Consider the following 18,752-nt stretch of genomic DNA (forward strand, 5'->3'; position numbering starts at 1 on the left):
TGGTATTAAAAGAGCATGAGAAGAAGCAACAGAATATAACAAAGAAGTAGTAAAAAAAGGAAAATATAACTACATTAAAGAATATTAAGGGTAACTGTTAAAATAAATGTAAAAACTAAATAGTGCTCTAGCAAAGATCCAATTAGAAGTGGATAGTGAATCAAAATTATTAAACGGCTATGGTTGGCCTCATATTATCATCCACTCCTTTATTATTCTCTATTTGGGGAGACCTCTGAGTTGCTTCTAGCAAATTTTTTCTTTCCTGCCTCCCTCCCTCCCCTCCCCTCCCCTCCCCTCCCCTCCCCTCCCCTCCCCTCCCCTCCCCTCTCCCCTCCCCTCCCTTCTCCTCTCCCCTCTCCCCTCCCCTCCCCTCCCCTCCCCTCTCCCCTCCCCTCCCCTCTCCCCTCCCCTCCCCTCCCCTCCCCTCTCCCCTCCCCTCCCCTCTCCCCTCCCATCCCCTCCCCTCCCCACTCTCCTCCCCTCCCCTCCCCTCCCCTCTCCCCTCCCCTCTCCCCTCCCCTCCCTTCTCCTCTCCCCTCTCCCCTCCCCTCCCCTCCCCTCTCCTTTCCTTTTCTTACCATAGTTCAGTGTTTCCCAAGTGTGTTTTCCAGAATACAAGGTCCACGGGATGCTCAGATGGGGAATGTGGACAAAGTTTAGGAAATATTACATAGAGTCACTCATCTCTTAGAATTTCCTGATGTACTTTAACACTTTTTAGTCTCAAGAAATGGTCCAAAATAGGAAACCTGTTTACCCCAACTCCTTCCAAAAGGATTTGACTGTGAAATATATATTATGTATATATATATATATTAACATTCCCCTGACTTTAGAAACAAAGGAAGAAGTATCAGTGATGAGAATGTATTGAGGAATGAGGGGATATGGTTGGGCCAACATAGATTTTTATGGGACACTTTGAATTTTTGCAGAATTACTGATTTATTTATGCCATGCTTATTTTCCACTTTGCAGGAACATCAGTTAAAAAATGCTTTGTGTCATTTTGAACTGTATAGTCTATAAAAATTGTTAAATTTTTATGAATGGATTATCCTTTGAACATGCATAATGTCATTTTGAGGCTGTGGAAAACCTACATATTTTGAGATATTGGATTTTTTAAAAAAATCTTAGAAATTGCTTTTCTTGGAGTTTTTTAAAATTTCATTTAATTGAAAAGGTCATTGCTCAGAAATCACTGTGATTCCAGATTTTTCTGTCTTCTCATATATTTTGAGAATTGCTATTGTCACTTTTAATAGTGATCATGAAAAAAAAGTTTAATATTAGAAATTCATAGCAACCACATTTCTCATATAATCTGCCAGACAAAACAATGTATTTAATTGCTTGGAAAATACAAGACTGTTTTATGTTATTAATTTGAATGTGATATATATATATTTCCAGTCCTTTATCTTTCAAAACTTATGAAAGGAAAAGTATAATTTGAAAAGCTTTTAGGATGCAGTATTGGAGCAAATGGGCTCTCTGATGCCTGGGCATTTGGTTTGTTTTATTTATGATGGAACATGGGAATATTTTAAAACTAAGACAAATAGTTTCAATGTTGAGAACCCCATTTTGTTAATATTGCTGTGTTAAATGTGTAAGTATGGAACAGTCAGTGAAATATGAGACATTTTACCCAGTGACATTTTAAATGACTCTCCTTGTAGGGGAAGCCTGTGGGAACACCAGATGCTGGCGCTTATTTCCGTGTGCTCGCGGAGCATGGAGTAGCTGCCTTGTTTACAGCGCCAACTGCCATTAGAGCAATCCGTCAACAGGACCCTGGGGCAGCCTTGGGGAAGCAGTACTCTCTGACAAGGTGAACTTGGGATGCACAGGGCAAATTACATTAAAAACTGCAATCAGAATGAATAACTGAACATTATATATTTTTTCTATCACTGCAGTACCACTATGGAAAGAGCCAAAGGTTCTGAATGTTAAGAATGACTGTTCTAAACATATCTTTGAAATAGTTGGAAATTTAACTATACTGTGAATATTTTTAATACCATATCCTGTTTATTTCTGTTCAAATTTTATCAAAATAGTTCTCTTTTTTAAACTACTCAGCTTATATATTTTCCTTAAAGTAAAATGCTAAGTGTAACTTAAAATGAGTATGTGTATATATATATATATATATATATATATATATATACATATATGTGTATGTATATATATACACACATATATATATAACATCTGTCTTTTGAAAATAGACTCATAGTCTAAATAGAGGGAAATATTATTTGATTTCACTTATAGAGATAAAACGTGGAAACTATAGTCCAAATTACCTATGTTGAAAAAGTGAAGGAAATTATTTTTCTATTGTTTTGTAATAATGTGCTCTGAATAGTTTAGGTATTTTTGTGCTGGTTTATTGCCATTCATTTTAGTTTAATGATATGTATATTCAAAGATAATTACAGCAATTTGTGTCTTCAAGGCAGTTTCCATCATCGAATCTTATTGAACCTTTTTGAAATAGGTCACTGCTATCATGAACTAAAAGCATTTTGTAGTTTCTTCAAGTCAAAAGTGGGTTTGAATTAAATCAGTTTGAATTTTTTAAATTAAATGCCAGATGTTATGAATTTTGTGCTGCTATGGTCCAAGAAGGGGTTTAAACAGGTATCATACAGCAATTGCAGATATAAGCAAGAAGGTTTCAATTTGGGCAGGGTCAGTGGTTTTGTTTATTTGTTTCTTTTTCCTCTTTTTTTATGAAAAAATGAATCTGGATTTACATAAAATGAACATACAATGTGTTCATAAAATGAACATACAATGTGTTCATAAAATGAATCTTCTATTATATTTCTATTCACTCTCTCTTTGTTCCTTTATTCACTACATTTCAACTTAGTTTTCTCCATTTCAGTCAAAAGCATAGAAACATAGATTTTTGGTAAAAACATCTGAGGCTATGTATTGTCTCCACGTCTTAAGACAATTCCAGGGGTTTTGAAGAAACAGTGACTGTTGTTCTTGCAGTATCTCTTTTCTGACAAATGCATTCTGATTACAGGGCATGTAGATGTGTGACCAGCAAGCTAAGGTGTCTTGTTTGCTGCATCATCTTTTCCCATTTATACATGGGTTTTAGATGATAACCTTTACTGTAAAGGCAAGAACCATTTCTAATTTGCCTGAAATATAAAGCGTCAAACAATACCGAATGAATACCTTTTTTTTTTGAATACCTATTAAAACATCACTCTTTCAAACTAATAGGTATAGACATGGAGTATGAGATTTTAGGGTAAGAGAAATTGCGATAAGTTTCCCCAATCATGCGCCTTTGTCTTTAGGCATCTAAGTTATTCATGATGATGTGAACCTATGTTTTTAATAGATATTTAGGAGTGCAGACTCTATGAACAGCCTCAATTATTCGAATAACTACTATTAATAAATGCAAGCACTTGCTGATCACCTACTATGTGCTAGGCATAAGCAGTTAAAGTTTGTTATCTCATTTGGTTATAAAAATAAGTAAGAATTGTGATTATTCTCATTTTACAGATGGGTGAAGTTAGGACCAGAGAGTTTAAGTAACTCTTTAGAAAGAAACTAACTCAGGCAATCTGACTAGAGCCCACACTCCTAACTAAATTCCATGGACATACTCTTCCTATGAAAGGTAAATTAGGAAACTAACTTGACCCAGGGATTCTTGTCATTCATGGCATAAGTGCAGCTTTTCCTTTTCATATATTTGTAGTCTATACAAATAATACCTTCACTGATCTACTTTGATAGATTCTCACTTGTGGGCTAAAGAGAACGTTAGAAACAGAAGGGACCTCCAAAATCCAACTATCTCACTAGGCAACCAAGGTCCAAGAAAAGTTGTTTGGGTTAGAGACAAGAGAGAACCCAAGTTAGAGAACCCAATCTTCTCATACAGCTATACTTTTAAGTTTATATTTACGTTCAAGACGTTTCATACTAACTTACTGAATGGACGTTCTCTTGATATTGTAATTGCAGGCTCGTGATTGATTTGCAGTTTGCTTATCTCTCCTTCTATAGAACATTTTAAGTGATGAAGTTTTCTTTTTAAAATGTTACATAGCTCATTAAAGATTGTTTTAAAATAAATTTAAAGATGTTCCCCGCAATTTAAGAGGGTACTCTGAAATAGGTAACTAACCAGAACTGTAAGTTCATTTTATCAGACAACTAGAGTTTGTAAAAATAGACGAGAAATCATCTAGTGTAATGATTTCATTTCACAGTAGAGAAAACTTTGGTACAAAGAGGTGAAATAACATTCCCAGGATTACAAAGCTACTCTGGGGCAAAGCTGGGACTAGGCAGTATGGTATGGTAATTTAGATTCTGACTCTGGAGTTAGACTATCTGGGTTCAAACCTACCATTTACTGGCTGTGTGACCTTGAGAAAGTTATATAGCCTCTCTGTTCTTTTCTTTCTTTCTTTTTGTGGACTATAAGAGCAGTAATAGTACAAGAATATAATGAAAATAAAAGGTACATAATCCATGCAAAGCACTTGGAGCTGTTCATAACATAGACTGCCTTAGCTGTTATTATCATCTTCTGCTTTCTAATTCACTGCTCTTTTTTGTCACATCATAGTGATTTATTTCCCCATGATCTTCTAGTTCAATTTTAGTAAAGTTAGAAAAAATTCTGTGCTGGGATTTCCACTCAAGATAACACAGTACCTTGTACTTTGATGCAGCCTTTCTTTCCCCATTACACAGCAATGAGAGATAATATGAAAAAACAAGAAGCAGAGCATCAGAGCTGAGCTGAAAAATAAACTTTTCTGTGGGCTGGAAATGGATTAGGTTTGCAATGCAGTAAGGGTGGCTGATGCCAGAGGCTTGCTAGGTGTACAAGCATGCATTGGCAGAGTAAAGGGCCTCAGTATTACCCTGCTTAGGTCATGGAGTCAGAGCTTGCTCAGTGATGAGGATGGGCTGGGGTGTTCCTCCCCACTCAGGAAAGGAGGTTGATAATAATGACTCTCACTTGTTTTCTGGGACTATGACGTATAGCAAGCTTTGGTCTAGGGATCTGATTGAGACAAAGCCAAACTGCCCATCTGTCATCCTAGAATAGGATCTGTGATATATCCTGAGTATCACTGTGGGTTAATCATTCTGAATCATCCTTATGGCAATGGATCTCTAGAGGATAGTTATATCACTCACAAACCTATTGAACAGAGAAGGTGAGCATAGGAGAGAGAGAGGAGAAAAAAACAAAAACAAAGAACTTCTATTTTGAAAAGAGTGTGGGAAATAAAATTCCAAATACATGAAGAACTCTAATGCTAATAAAATCAACAGAACATGGATTCATTCCAATTGAGATTATTTTTGTAATATAGCCAAATCAAACTTGAAAATAAGTATGTTAAGGATAATCAGAGTCATAAACTAATAACTCTTATGTAAAATTATTAAACTTGGGTATGAAAAAATTAAAAAGTCCAATGGATAGTGTAAACTAAATAAATGAAACAAATATATGGGCACAAGGAAAGACTGTTAAAAATTACAGGATATTATTGAGGATAACTACCCAACATGTAAAACAGAGAGACAAAGTAAAAAATCTGAAAGAACAGTTAAAGAGACTTGGAGGGAAGAATAGGAAACTACAAATGTATCTAGTAAGAATTTCAGAAGAAAATGGAAGAATTGTTAAAAAAAAAAAAAGAAAGTTGAAGAGCCAATAATTGAATATGTTACCGAATTGAAGAAAGATGTGGATCCTAGTTGGAAAGTGCCATCCAAGTACTAAGAAGGTTAAATATAAGTAAATTCTCATTGGCCAGGTCATTTGAAAATTGCAAAACATGAACTGAGGCTATAGATAAAATCCAAAAGACTACCAGAGGAATCAAGAGAGCACCAAAGAGGAAGATCCAAACTGATGCCAGTAGATGCTAGATGACAATAGTGAAAGATCTGCAAAGGTCTGAGGGAGAAGTGTTAAACAACAAATTTTTATTGAAGACTGAGGGCAAAATAGAAAAATGTGCATATGGACAAAGCTAAGAGAACTTAAAACCCAGAGACTTTCTTGACAGGAAAAATGCATACAGGGGAATGGTATGGGATATGAAAAAGCAGCAGCAAAAACTGATGAAGTGTGTTGTTGAATTTATATAGTTGTTACTGTACTAATTATAATTGGATATTATGTTTAAACAGAAGCCAAAATAAATACAATAAATAACTGTAACAAAATGGTGGAGAGTTTTTTCAAAAGGTAATTTGAATTTTCTAGTGGGGAGTAATAGAAGAAAACAGAATGAAGGAAGGATGGAGATAACCACAGGGACATTGATGGAAAAAATAATGATGTTCTGTTGTGTGAACTAGAGTTGATGAGGCATCACTGAAATAATCTATTTTTATTTAACTTCTGTTGGCACAAGTGAACAGTAATATTCTCTTGTTTGGTAGTTTATGGACCTTGAAAGAAATATTCATTTTAGTTTTCTTCTGCCCTTACTTTATTATTTTTTTTTATTTTATTTTCTTGCGGTACGCGGGCCTCTCACTGCTGTGGCCTCTCCTGTTGCGGAGCACAGGCTCCGGATGCACAGGCTCAGTGGCCATGGCCTCACAGGCCCAGCTGCTCCGCGGCATGTGGGATCTTCCCGGACCAGGGCACGAACCCATGTCCCCTGCATCGGCAGGCGGACTCTCAACAACTGCACCACCAGGGAAGCCCTGCCCTTACTTTATTACCTCAGAATTCTTCACCATAATCTATCTTTGGCTTTTTATCCATTACTATGCAGCTTCCTGTGTATTTTGGAATAAAATTAATTTAACAACATTACCATTTTTCTGTTTCCCTTTTTGCTTAATTTTCAACTTAATTTTAGTCTTGAATTATACTCAATTTTATATAGAATTGAGGAAAGAGGTATAGGTCTCATTCACATTAATCTCTATCCCCCTTTTTTCTACTCTGGGTGTTGTATATTGTCATTTTGTTTATCCTTTTAGTATTATTCATCTGGAAGTAGATTCATCTTTCCATGTATTACCATTATCAGAGCATCTCCCATGTATTGAATTAGTATATAACAATCTAGGGAAGCATTATCCAATAAAACTGATGTCTACAATATAGTAGGTACCAGCCACATGTCACTACTGAACTCTTGACAAAAGGTTAATACTATGAAGAAATTGATATTTTTAATTTTTTTCAATTTTAACTAATTTAAATTTTAAATAGCCAGAGGTGGCTGGAAGCTACCATATTGTACAGTGCAGAGACAGGACATATATAATTAATATGGGTAAATTTACTCTCCAGAGAGTCCAAATTACTGTGAAAAATGGCTATTTTTCACTTAAAAATTTTTTTTTATTGTGGTAAAAGTCACATCGTATAAAACATACTATTTAAACCATATTTAACTGTACAGTTCAGTGACACTAAGTACATTCACATTTTTGTGCAACTCTCACCATCATCCATCTCCCAAATATTTCACCTTCTAAACTGAAACTCTGTCCGCATTAAACACTAACTCCCCATTCACTTTTATGAAATGAATTTGTAAACAAAAATATATTTTTGAATTTTTTACTATGGGGCATTTATCTGTTTGTAATATTAATAAAATAATGGCAAGGTCATTAATGAGAAATTTCACTGTTGAAAAATGTTTCAGTTCCTTTTCTGCAAGCCTAAAGGATTAATGTTCTTTACAAAATAAGAATACAACTCTTGCTCTTAGGCATGAGTTTATCTTTAAACTATCTTATAATTTATCTTTCAATTATAGATTTATACTAAGAGTTTTTAAGTAATCATTTGGTTATAAAAATATAAAATTACATATCATGGTTTTGTTTATTGTGAGGAATTAGGAGTTAAATAATATTGGATTAAATATTTCTGAGAAGATTTTAAATTGTCAGTCATGTCTTATTCCTGAATTTTACCTTTGTTTATAATGTGTTTATACTCATTAATATTATACAATTTGAAGTCTGTAATTGAGAAAAATGATAACTTTGGGGCAGTTTTAGGAACTTTAATACAAAAGTAGAGTGATGGTTTCTAGTGTATTTAGGGAAAGGGGATCATCTGTACTATGTGATGTTTTTCTAAATTACCAGTGAGCCCCAGGATTGTCCTCTGCTTTTGATAAATAGTAAAGTGATTTTAATGGAAATGGAGGGACTTTTTCTGACTTGCAGAGAAGGCAGACATCACTTTTACTATTCTTTATTGAATATCATACCTTTCTATTTTGCTTATTAGCGCCATTATGAAGATTGCTATCATGATGATACTAATGTAATTAAAAGATAAGAAGAAAGGCAATAGAAGTGTAATGCAAAACAATAATAATACTATGTTTAAAGATATATAATGCTGAAATTTATCATGAGATAAGGAATCAGTGCTATGCATGTTTTTTCATTATTACAATCAATTAATTAAATTAATAGAAGTTTACTTGGCTAGGGGAAAAAAGCCAAAAAATTAATTAAAACTTGTAAAAATGCTGGTAATATCAGGTATTAATTATCCCTGGATTAGCCAAAAATTATTTTATACTGTGTGCTAAAATTTTTTAAGTGACAATATTTTGCATTACATTTTCATTAATAAATATTTTTGAAATTCTAGGTATTAAGTTTCATATATAAACTAATCACATGACTATATGGATCATCCAGAGCTCCTTGAAGTAATCTGTGGCTTGGCAGGTGATGGAAATGTGACCTCTGATATCCATAAAACACTTCCTTTTGGTTGTTCTTTGCCTGTACTGTTAGAATCAGCCAAACCTAACATTTTATAAATTTTAATACAAATCATCCAAATGCACAATATTCTTTTTTTTTCAGACAGCAAACTATTGGAAATTTACTTCTGCCCTTAAAGAAAAATTGGGGACTAATAAATTCTGTTATACATGTGCTATTACAAAGAAAGAAGGTGGAAAAGGTACAATATGCTCCAGAAAATGATTACACCTTCAATGAAATACAAAGAATAGCTCCTCTGTTGGTTAGTAAGAAAACCATGCTTGAAACCCCTTGTAGTCATAAACGGCAAAAATACAACAAAAATCCCATTATGTACATATAGGTGTGTGTGTTCTTTCTCTTCTTCAATTTTCCTGTGATAGTATACAACAGCAATATGATATTTTAAAGTTAATCTATTGATAAAGTGTGACACATGTATCAATGATCAGTCGTTAAAGGTATCTGTTTAGTACAGTTTGAGGCAGCACAAAAGCAAGGAATAGTGGACATTTTCATTCAGTCTTTTTTGCTTCTACAATTTGTCATGGATAACCGTGTTTTCCTCCTAATCATGTTTTCTTTAATGTTACTTTTATTTAGGGTCAGGTATTTTGAGAGTTTGGGTTTTTGGTTTATTTATGTGTTGGTTTTTCTTCTCCCAGTGACATACAACGTATTCCTAAAAGGCTCTTCAAGGAAACGGGAATTGTCAGTGGTAATAAGTCCCGTTGCTCAGACCTCCTAGATTATCCCGTCTCCACCTCCACTTTTTTTCCCCGGGGGTCCCCGGGGGCTGCCTGGGTTCAAGTCTCACCATCTCTGTGATGGCAGCAGCCTCCCAAAGCCAGGGCCCCTGGGCTCCTGTCCTGACCTTCCTTCTGTCTTCCCCACTCCTGCCAGTGGCGTCTAAAGCAAAAATCTCACTGTGCCACTCTCCTGCTTAAAATCTTTTATTAGCTTTTTTTTAACATCTTTATTGGAGTATAATTGCTTTACAATGGTGTGTTAGTTTCTGCTTTATAACAAAGTGAATCAGTTATACATACACATATGTTCCCATATCTCTTCCCTCTTGTGTCTCCCTCCCTCCCACCCTCCCTATCCCACCCCTCTAGGTGGTCACAAACCACCGAGCTGATCTCCCTGTGCTATGCGGCTGCTTCCCACTAGCTATCTGTTTTACATTTGGTAGTGTATATATGTCCATGCCTCTTTCTCACTTCGTCTCAGTTTACCCTTCCCCCTCCCCGTGTCATCAGGTCCATTCTCTACACCTGCGTCTTTATTCCTGTCCTGCCCCTAGGTTCTTCAGACCCTATTTTTTTTTAGATTCCATATGTATGTGTTAGCATATGGTATTTGTTTTTCTCTTTCTGACTTCACTCTGTATGACAGACTCTGACACACAGGCCATGGGGGCATTGAGGATAGAAGAAAAAAATAGTCATTCTCTCAATGAACCACCAATAGTGTCAACTCAATTCTATTTTTCCTATTTCATCCTTTCTACACTGTGGCATGATGTTCCCTGCAAAGGATTCTTCATCTCTTAGTAATCATATATTCCTTTTGATAGGAGGCTTTTTAACCTGGAAGGCCACAATGGCATTTCTTTTTAAATCACTTATCTTTCCTAAATATGTCCTTGGAATAGGGGAAATATGTGTTGAAATCATAATAATCTTTACCAAAATAACTCATGAGAAGGAGCAAGTGCATCATATTTATGAGCATATTCGTTGCCTTAGCTGATACTCCAGAGTATATTTTTGTGTATACACTTAAGTAGAATACAGCAATCAAATTTGGAACTAAAATTAGCAGAGATAATATCAAGGAGGAAAAACGTTTTTCATTTTTGATTATTAGGTGAATATGACAGATATATTACAAAGATCAACTCAGTTGCTCTTCTCAGAAGTGAGAAGCTGTAGCTGTGAATTCTACTTTTGAAGCATCTCTCTCCAGTGCTGTGCTATGCATTTAGTTATACCGCATCCAAACAAATAATGCCTCTAACCATTCTACAACCATTCTACAGTGTTTTCTTCTGACAGAATTAATGTGATTAGATTCTACAATGTTTAAAAGAAGGTAGATGAAATTATTTCAGTTTATTTTCAAGGAATAATTTGAATTCACTCTCTCTCTAATATTCAGGTTCAAAACATTATTTGTGGCTGGAGAACGATGTGACGTGGAGACCCTGGAATGGTCCAAAAAGGTCTTCAGAGTACCTGTCCTAGACCATTGGTGGCAAACTGGTGAGCATTTTCCAAACACGTACATATATATTGCAGACATGTTCAGAGGCACTGCAAGGATAGGAGGAAATTCTGAATTATGACCATCAGGCACAAACTCAGAAATCAGGTGGTTCTGGTTTCGATAGAAATAAGCGATTCTTTGATTATCTTTTTGTTAAAAAGTCTTCTTAAATGACATTGATGCTACCATTCTCTTGGTCCCTGGGTATAAAGCCCTGAAGACCACTTTTGCTTCTCATCCTCTTTGCTTCATATATCCAGTGAGTCACTAAATCTCAGATTTCCCTTTGGATTCATCCCATCTTCAGTACTCCCATTTCCTCTGAGCTGCAGCAGCTGCACTGTCATCTACCCTGATTTAAATTATCCTCATCACTCATCTCTATGCTCCCTGCTTTCCTATAACCCTGCACACTGCTGCAGGAGTACTTTTTTAAAGCACTGTTTCTTTTATAGGATTTCCTGTGGTTCTCTGGCTCTTTTCTTATGATCAATAAAATCAAATCTCTTCTGCCTAGCACTCAACAGACAAATGTATTTTTCACCAAAACGCTTATCATTATATATGTAATTTATTTATTTACTTATTTATTCTCTATTTTCCTCCCACTAATTGATCCTTGGGAAACAGCTTATCATATTAAGTGGATAGAATAAAACTTTGGTACAGATAAAATAAGACTTTCTGCTGCTTCTTTTGAAGAATGATTGTGTACATATGTGAAAGTAAGTAGTTTACCTGGAATCTGTTTTGCTTGTAACCGAATGTAGTGATTTTGTTGGCTTTTCCATTTGGCCCACTGAAAGTAGCTATGAGTTATCAGAGCCTTTACAGCCTTCCTATGTGTATATTTCAGTTCAGTCTTACTTAGTTCAACTAATTAGATCAACAATTGTATATTAGTATTTTCAGAATTTCCATCTTCTGAGCATTTTGGGCAGGGCATCACATTTGGATTAAAAAATTAATAAAATTTCTAGCAAAAATTAGGTCTGATTTTTAAAATTCTAGCAAAAATTAGGTCTGATTTTAAGATCTAGAAGATCAAGTGAGAGACTAACACTGAAGTTCAGTGTTTAATATTTTAGAATTCTTTGATTCTGATAAATTATACTTTTATATTTCCTTGGATATTGCTCTTTTGGAAAATGTGTTTTCTATATTCATTATAATATGAAATATAAAATGAATGATCAGAGCAGAATACATGTTCTTTAAATAACATGCAAATCAGAAAGAAACTTTCTATTCTCTGTAATTTGATTTGCTAAGGGAGAAATTTCTTATCTAAATTCAGATTTGTAACTTTGGGAAATAAAAAAAGGTAAGATTCAATTTGGAGAAAGAGCAGTGCTATGTGTAAAATACATAAAAAACAAGTGAAGAATTATTGCCTCTGCAAGGAAGAGTGTTTATAGACTTGATGAATCCCCTATTCATCCAGAAAGTTCTAACAGTTATTTTTCTGGGCATAAAGAGGAAAATATTTTATCACCTTTAAGATGGTTTTCCAAGGTGGTTTTCTTTTCCTGGTCAACATACAACTTGTTTCCAATACACAGTGACCTTACACAAATGCTTGCAGAAGAGTTCTGTTCCCCACCCCTGGCCCCCTTAAAGGTGACTATGCTAAAGCTTGTTGAAGGCAACCGACACATTAATAAATAAAATTTTGATTCCTTTACTTTTGCTTATTGATATCGTTGCACATAATAGCCTGTGCAGATGTATGTAGTTAGTGCATCCAGCCTTACAGAAAAGCTCACTGAATCCTGAGAAACAAGCATAAGAGGTCTCTGGTGGGTACTGAGTTCCACATGAGTTTGCAATTTTTCTTTGACGTATTGTTCAGAAGGAATTAGTACACACGTTATGTCAGTGTGCTTTGAGTGGCTGCTCATTACTGTGCAAAACAGAGTGGATTTCTACTAATAATGATGGATTCTTTCCACCCCCCACATTTAATTTTACAGCATTTGATATTGTGTCCAACTGAAGTACACAGATATATACATAGGGATAGGTATGTAGGTAGGAAGGTAGCTAGCTAGCTAGCTAGCTAGGTTAGTGGTTTTGTCCTTTATAAAAGAAATTTATCCTACGTAGTGCAGTTGTCTGCTACTAACAGAAAATTTAGTTAGAATCTTTATTCATTTGCATAGAAGAAATCAGTTCCGTATTTTCAAAGTTGTGTGTTGTGGTAAATAATTGCAAAGTGATACTGAAGTTTAATATTTGCAACTGTTCACCTTTCTTAAGGTGATATCAGATTAATGGGGGAAAGGCAAGCACTTTATGGGTTATTATTAACTCTTAGAAAAAAGAAAGAAAATTTTGATATTTCTAGCACATTTATGAATTTCCTAATATTTTACATATCAGATAGATGGTCATGCACTTCCCCAAGAGGTAGATCAGCAAAAACCTGATAACATTTGAAGGAAGGTGAAGCTTTGCCCAAAGGAATATTTTTCTTTATTTAAAATTTCAAGTCTTCTACAAGGTTGCTGTTACTTGTTATTGACTTAGAAATTGATATTATTTTATACAATCGCACACTTTTATGAGCCTTCCATACAATGCATAATTTATGAATTTGCTCTCTGATTACATTAATATATGTGTACAAATGAGTTGTTAAGACACTGTGATGTGTAATTTGGAATTAGTAAGGGGTATGTTAAGTAACTAAAATGTATGAGTGAAAATTGATTAGTTCCTGTGACTTGGGCTATAAGAAGGCACTCTGCAGTCAATCCATTTATATTACAATGTTGTTTTTGTTACCCAAGTGAAATTTGTATTAGCAACAACAGATTTCTAGTGACTAACATCCTCTTTTGATCTGTTAATATCAACACTCTTTGATGTCTGATTTAAATAATACCTAAGATTCTAAATTGAGAACTAATCTGTGGAAAATCCGAGAACAGATCAACTCCTTGTAGGGGCATTTTAATAAAGAATTGTCTCTGTTCAACACCACTGAAGCATTAACCCCTTGTTTTGGGTTTTAATAATGTAAACATTTAATGCTCTCATGAAGGAAATTGGTCTTGTTAAGTTTATATAGGAGAGTTGTATATATTTGATTCATAATTCTGGGTAATAGACAAACTGTCATTTACTCAGATGCTTTATCTTCATAGTAATTTATCCATAAGACGATTGGAAGCATCTGGATTATTGACTGAATTTTTCATTTTTTTAAATAGGGGTTAAGAAATAGAGGTGCTACAATCATAATTTGAAAAGGGGAAATTAAGAGAATTGATCATTGTTCCCTTAAGATATGATAATTTGTGTACAAAGAAATAAACAGCCAGAACTTCATTATCCTCAGTTGTACAATCACCAGATACAACACTGTACTGTTTTAGATCATTTTTAGTACTAAGATGAGCTTTTCCAGAAATCAAACAGCACAAAGAAAGAACTGTCAGTGCAGTGCATTGTGTCCTTTGCAAGAATTTTTTTTCTTATTTAAGATGCCTATGAAGGAACTGTTTTCCTTTTGAGTGAATCACCTAGTACAAAAAAAAAAAGAAAAAAATTAAACAACTAAGTACTAAAACCCAAAACATAGTCGACCTTATCCCTTTTTGAAGTTTCCTCCTTCCTTTTTCCCTTCCTTCTTTCCTTCCTGCCTTCCGGCCTTCCCTTCTCTTCCCTTTCTTTTTCCTTCCTTCTTTCTCTCTTTCCTTCCTGTTTACTATAAGACATGGCACTAGTTTAGAAATGACTGCAACAAAAAAGTTTGGTATCCCACTTTGTAATGTTATTTAATTTTATGTAGAAACACTTTATTCTTTTACTTGCTATCCGTCACTTAAATAAAGATAACCACTGCAAAGTTAGAATACTCAAGTTCCACAGTAGCTTTTATAAGGGACAACTTGGTGAAGGGTTTAGATCAAAAGAATCAATGATTCTTTCCACCTGCTAGCAAAACAAATCTGTGTGGTTTCCATCAGAAGAAACAAACCTTATGTTAAAGTGTTTTAAGTGATGCCCTGCTCACCCCATAGTGATGAAGTAATTGAAATGAGGTAATGACCACCAACTTGAGTAGCACTGGGTGATTTTGTTGTTTGTTTTGTTTCCATCACTTTAATGGAGGAGTAGAATTCTTCGTAGAATTTTTAAAACCCCTAGGAGGGACTTCAATGAGAAAATGGTAATCTCCTAATGGATTGAGACATTGGTGGCCATTGATCTTACTTTATCTGCCTTGAGCCATCTTTGCTGAGTTCTTATATCTTGAAGTAATCACAGCACTTCTCTCCCTGTTTGATTGAACTGCTGCAGTTTTAGTTGCAATTGCTAGTTCTGAAGTAACTATATTCTATATATAGCCTAAATGCTCCTCCTTTGAGGAAGAATCTGACAATTCTGGATTTTACTAAAATGGACCCACAGGCTCCAGCAAACTTCAGTCATGCTGGTTATTAAATCAAAATCATTGATCCTAAAGGCACACACATCCTAATACCATGTTATTAAAATGTGTCAAGGCTACTTGACCTGATAATCCTTATTTTTGCACTGTTTGGTAGGATATACTTCCTGAGGATAGACAACTGGGACAAAAGTTCTAACCCACAAAAATTGGTTAAGCTGACCAAATTCAGTCCTTATCCTTAGGTATATCTGGAGAAGATCCATTAGCCCAGGATTTTTTTTTATTAGTTTCTGCTTTATAACAAAGTGAATCAGTTATACATATACATCTGTTCCCATATCCCTTCCCTCTTGCGTCTCCCTCCCTCCCACCCTCCCTACCCCACCCCTCCAGGCGGTCACAGAGCACCGAGCTGATCTCCCTGTGCTATGCTAGCCCAGGATTATTTAAAAGCAGCAATATCTTTTCTTTACAAGAATCAAAACCACAAATTGGAATAATTCATTATAGTTTAATAACAGTTATCCTAACCAGAGATCTCTATGAGAAATGATACAGGCTCAAATAGAGGACTGTCTCATTCCTCCTGGGGAGACTAAATGTGATTTAAGACTTGATAGGTAGAGTGTCATAGTTTAAGCCACATTTTTTTCTGGATTGTCCTCTTCCTTGGTTACCCTTGCATTTTCACACTTTCCACTTTCAGGCATCTGAACTGATATACTTACTGAAGAGGGATTTGTCTGTCAGTGTGTAGTTCTGAGTCTAGTCTGTGAAGGGTATTCTCTTTATCCCTGGAATTCCACATTGGGAGTTTTATGACTCTTGTTATTTCTGCCTTTCTTTAAACCTTGTTACACCCATGTGCTAGTGTGTGACTTTCTTCCATCTTAAACATACCTAGCTTGTGCCCCATGCAAAATCCTGTAGGTTTTCCTGCAAAATGGCTTCCTAGGGCTAAGGGATAAAAAGCTCTGTATGGCTGACAATACAGCAAGGAAAGTATCTTCTTGGTGACTTTATCTTGATGACTCTGTCTTTAATTATTCAAAAATCTGTTCTCTGTGGTTTGGGTGCCAATAGCTACTAGCATACATTCCTTTGGTTGCAGATCTTGAAGTAAAATATTTCTATATACAACCAAATGCTGCCTTCCTAGGTTTTACTTTTCAATTGTCATTCCCTGCTTTCTGGGTTTTACTTAATATTTTCTGAGCCCATCAAATTTGGGCTGTGATGGTAAGGTTTGGTTAAAGTATAGGCCTGCATTTTCAAAGATGGTGGATTGAAGTAGACTTTGAAATACACACTGTGGAACTCAGGATTAGACTGGATAGGCAGTGCCATTGCCCCATGAACTGGCTTGTCCAGAATATACCCTATGATGCTTTCAAATAGCAGAATGTAAAGAGTCTTTAGTAATATGAATGAATTACTATTGTCTGATGAATTTTGTTTTTCCCAACAGAATGGTCAAGAATAAATTCATCTCTTTTTTTTCATTCATGGGAAATAAATTGTAGATAGTTGGCATGAGAAGTTGTGATTGGGAAAAGCAGTCCTATAGACACAGTGTCATGTCAGCAGTGTTCAGCTAGTAAGACTGTGAAAGTATTCATCTGGTGAGAGAGGAGAAATGTCTTGATGTCATCTTTGTTGCCTGGCAACAGCATTTTTTTTTCTCATTTAGAGCAAGTCTTCGTTAGTTTAAAAGTAGGTAATTGTTACTGACAATTTGAGAAGCAGGAGCTTAGAGGTAAGCTGTGTGAATTTGGTTTGTGGAAGCAATAATCTTTTGTCAAATGTTAGGCTTGATGAGGCTTTCTGAGGCTTTCTGTTTTTGAAATGAATAACTGTTTACAAATTATTAATCCATCTGAAAATGAATATCCCAAGTCAAATAGCAGCCATTGAATCAGACATTTTCATCTTTACAGCATTATAATGTGGGAAGAACACTAAGTTGGTGTTTTTTTCAGATATGATTACTATACATGAAGTAGTTCAGATATGTATAATTGCTTTTTAGAATCCCTATTTATGCTCATTATTATATTAGTGATAATTTTTGACAAGAGACTAAACAATAAGAAATTGATTAATAAGGGCTTCCCTGGTGGTGCAGTGGTTGAGAGTCCGCCTGCCAATGCAGGGGACACAGGTTCGTGCCCTGGTCCGGGAGGATCCCACATGCCACGGAGCAGCTGGGCCTGTGAGCCATAGCCGCTGGGCCTGCGCGTCCGGAGCCTGTGCTCCGCAACGGGAGAGGCCACAACAGCGAGAGGCCCATGTACCGCAAAAAAAAAAAAAAAAAAAGAAATTGATTAATAATATGAAATTGGTTTGGTCTTTGAAATATCATTTATTTTAATGGTCCTGCCCTTGGCAAGAATCTCATTTAATACACTCTAGAAAGGTGAACATATGTCACGTTTTTGTAGATCTTTACAAGAAAAAGAGTTCCTAAACCCTCCCTTAACAAACCTTATTGTCTGGAAATTTGATTTTCCCTTGTTGCGTGTAATTCTCTGCACTGTGGGCCCTTTGGCCCCATTAAGTAGTAGTTCCCAATTCCTCTTTTGCTGTCCGTTCTAATTAGAAAATAACAGGCAACTATTCTCCTTGGAAAAGCAATGTGGGTAGTAAAAAGGGATACTGAATCACAATAAGACTGTTTAAATCCTGGTTTAGCCACTTACTCTGTAGCCGCTGGGAAGTCTCTCATCTAGTGCACGTGTGTTTGCTCACAGGCTTGTAGAAAGCTTGAAATGAAGTGAAATGTGTATGAACAATGCAGCAAGTTCCTGGCCTGTCGTAACATTCAATAAACATTTTTCCTTTCCTTTCCTTTCCTTTCTGTGAATAACCTTTCATGAATATAAAGGCCATTTTTAGCATCCTGGTCGGTAGATAGTCCAGACTCAAGAAAACTTAGAACATAAGAGCTCAATTTATAAATGAAAATATTAATCATAGAGAATTTAATTTCCCAGTGTCAACTAGCTAGTTAAGATTAGAACCAGAACTCTCACTGTTCTGTGTTGATCAGAGCCCTTTCTTCTTATGTTTTATCTGATGCCTGCATTAATACAGCATTTTTAATCTAATTCAACTACAGGTTATTTATGAGTTTCTCTAAGGTTAGAGGCAGTTTGCTGGTGAGAGAGTAGGCTAAGACCAGTGTCTCCCAGCTTGAATGAATGGTTTGCTTCCAGTACCAAAAGGTAGGCTGCGTTGAATCCAGTATTTTAAAATGTACCATCTCGTGAACACAAAAGATTGAATT

At 35.4% G+C, this 18,752-nt stretch overlaps 1 protein-coding gene across 1 annotated transcript in view; it reads left to right on the plus strand.

The window, feature by feature from the left end:
• The window catches only part of ACSS3 (acyl-CoA synthetase short chain family member 3), a gene marked incomplete at both ends in the record, with an annotated part of 153,865 nt that overhangs the window by 100,709 nt on the left and 34,404 nt on the right, over positions 1-18,752 (plus strand). The window contains 2 exons of the mRNA XM_079714394.1: positions 1,689-1,840; positions 10,957-11,060. Of these exons, the coding sequence (XP_079570520.1) occupies positions 1,689-1,840; positions 10,957-11,060 (256 nt within the window). The remainder of the gene's footprint in view (positions 1-1,688; positions 1,841-10,956; positions 11,061-18,752) is intronic.

The sequence above is a fragment of the Hyperoodon ampullatus genome (assembly GCF_949752795.1).
Source record: "Hyperoodon ampullatus genome assembly, chromosome: 11".
Lineage (NCBI taxonomy): Eukaryota > Metazoa > Chordata > Mammalia > Artiodactyla > Ziphiidae > Hyperoodon > Hyperoodon ampullatus.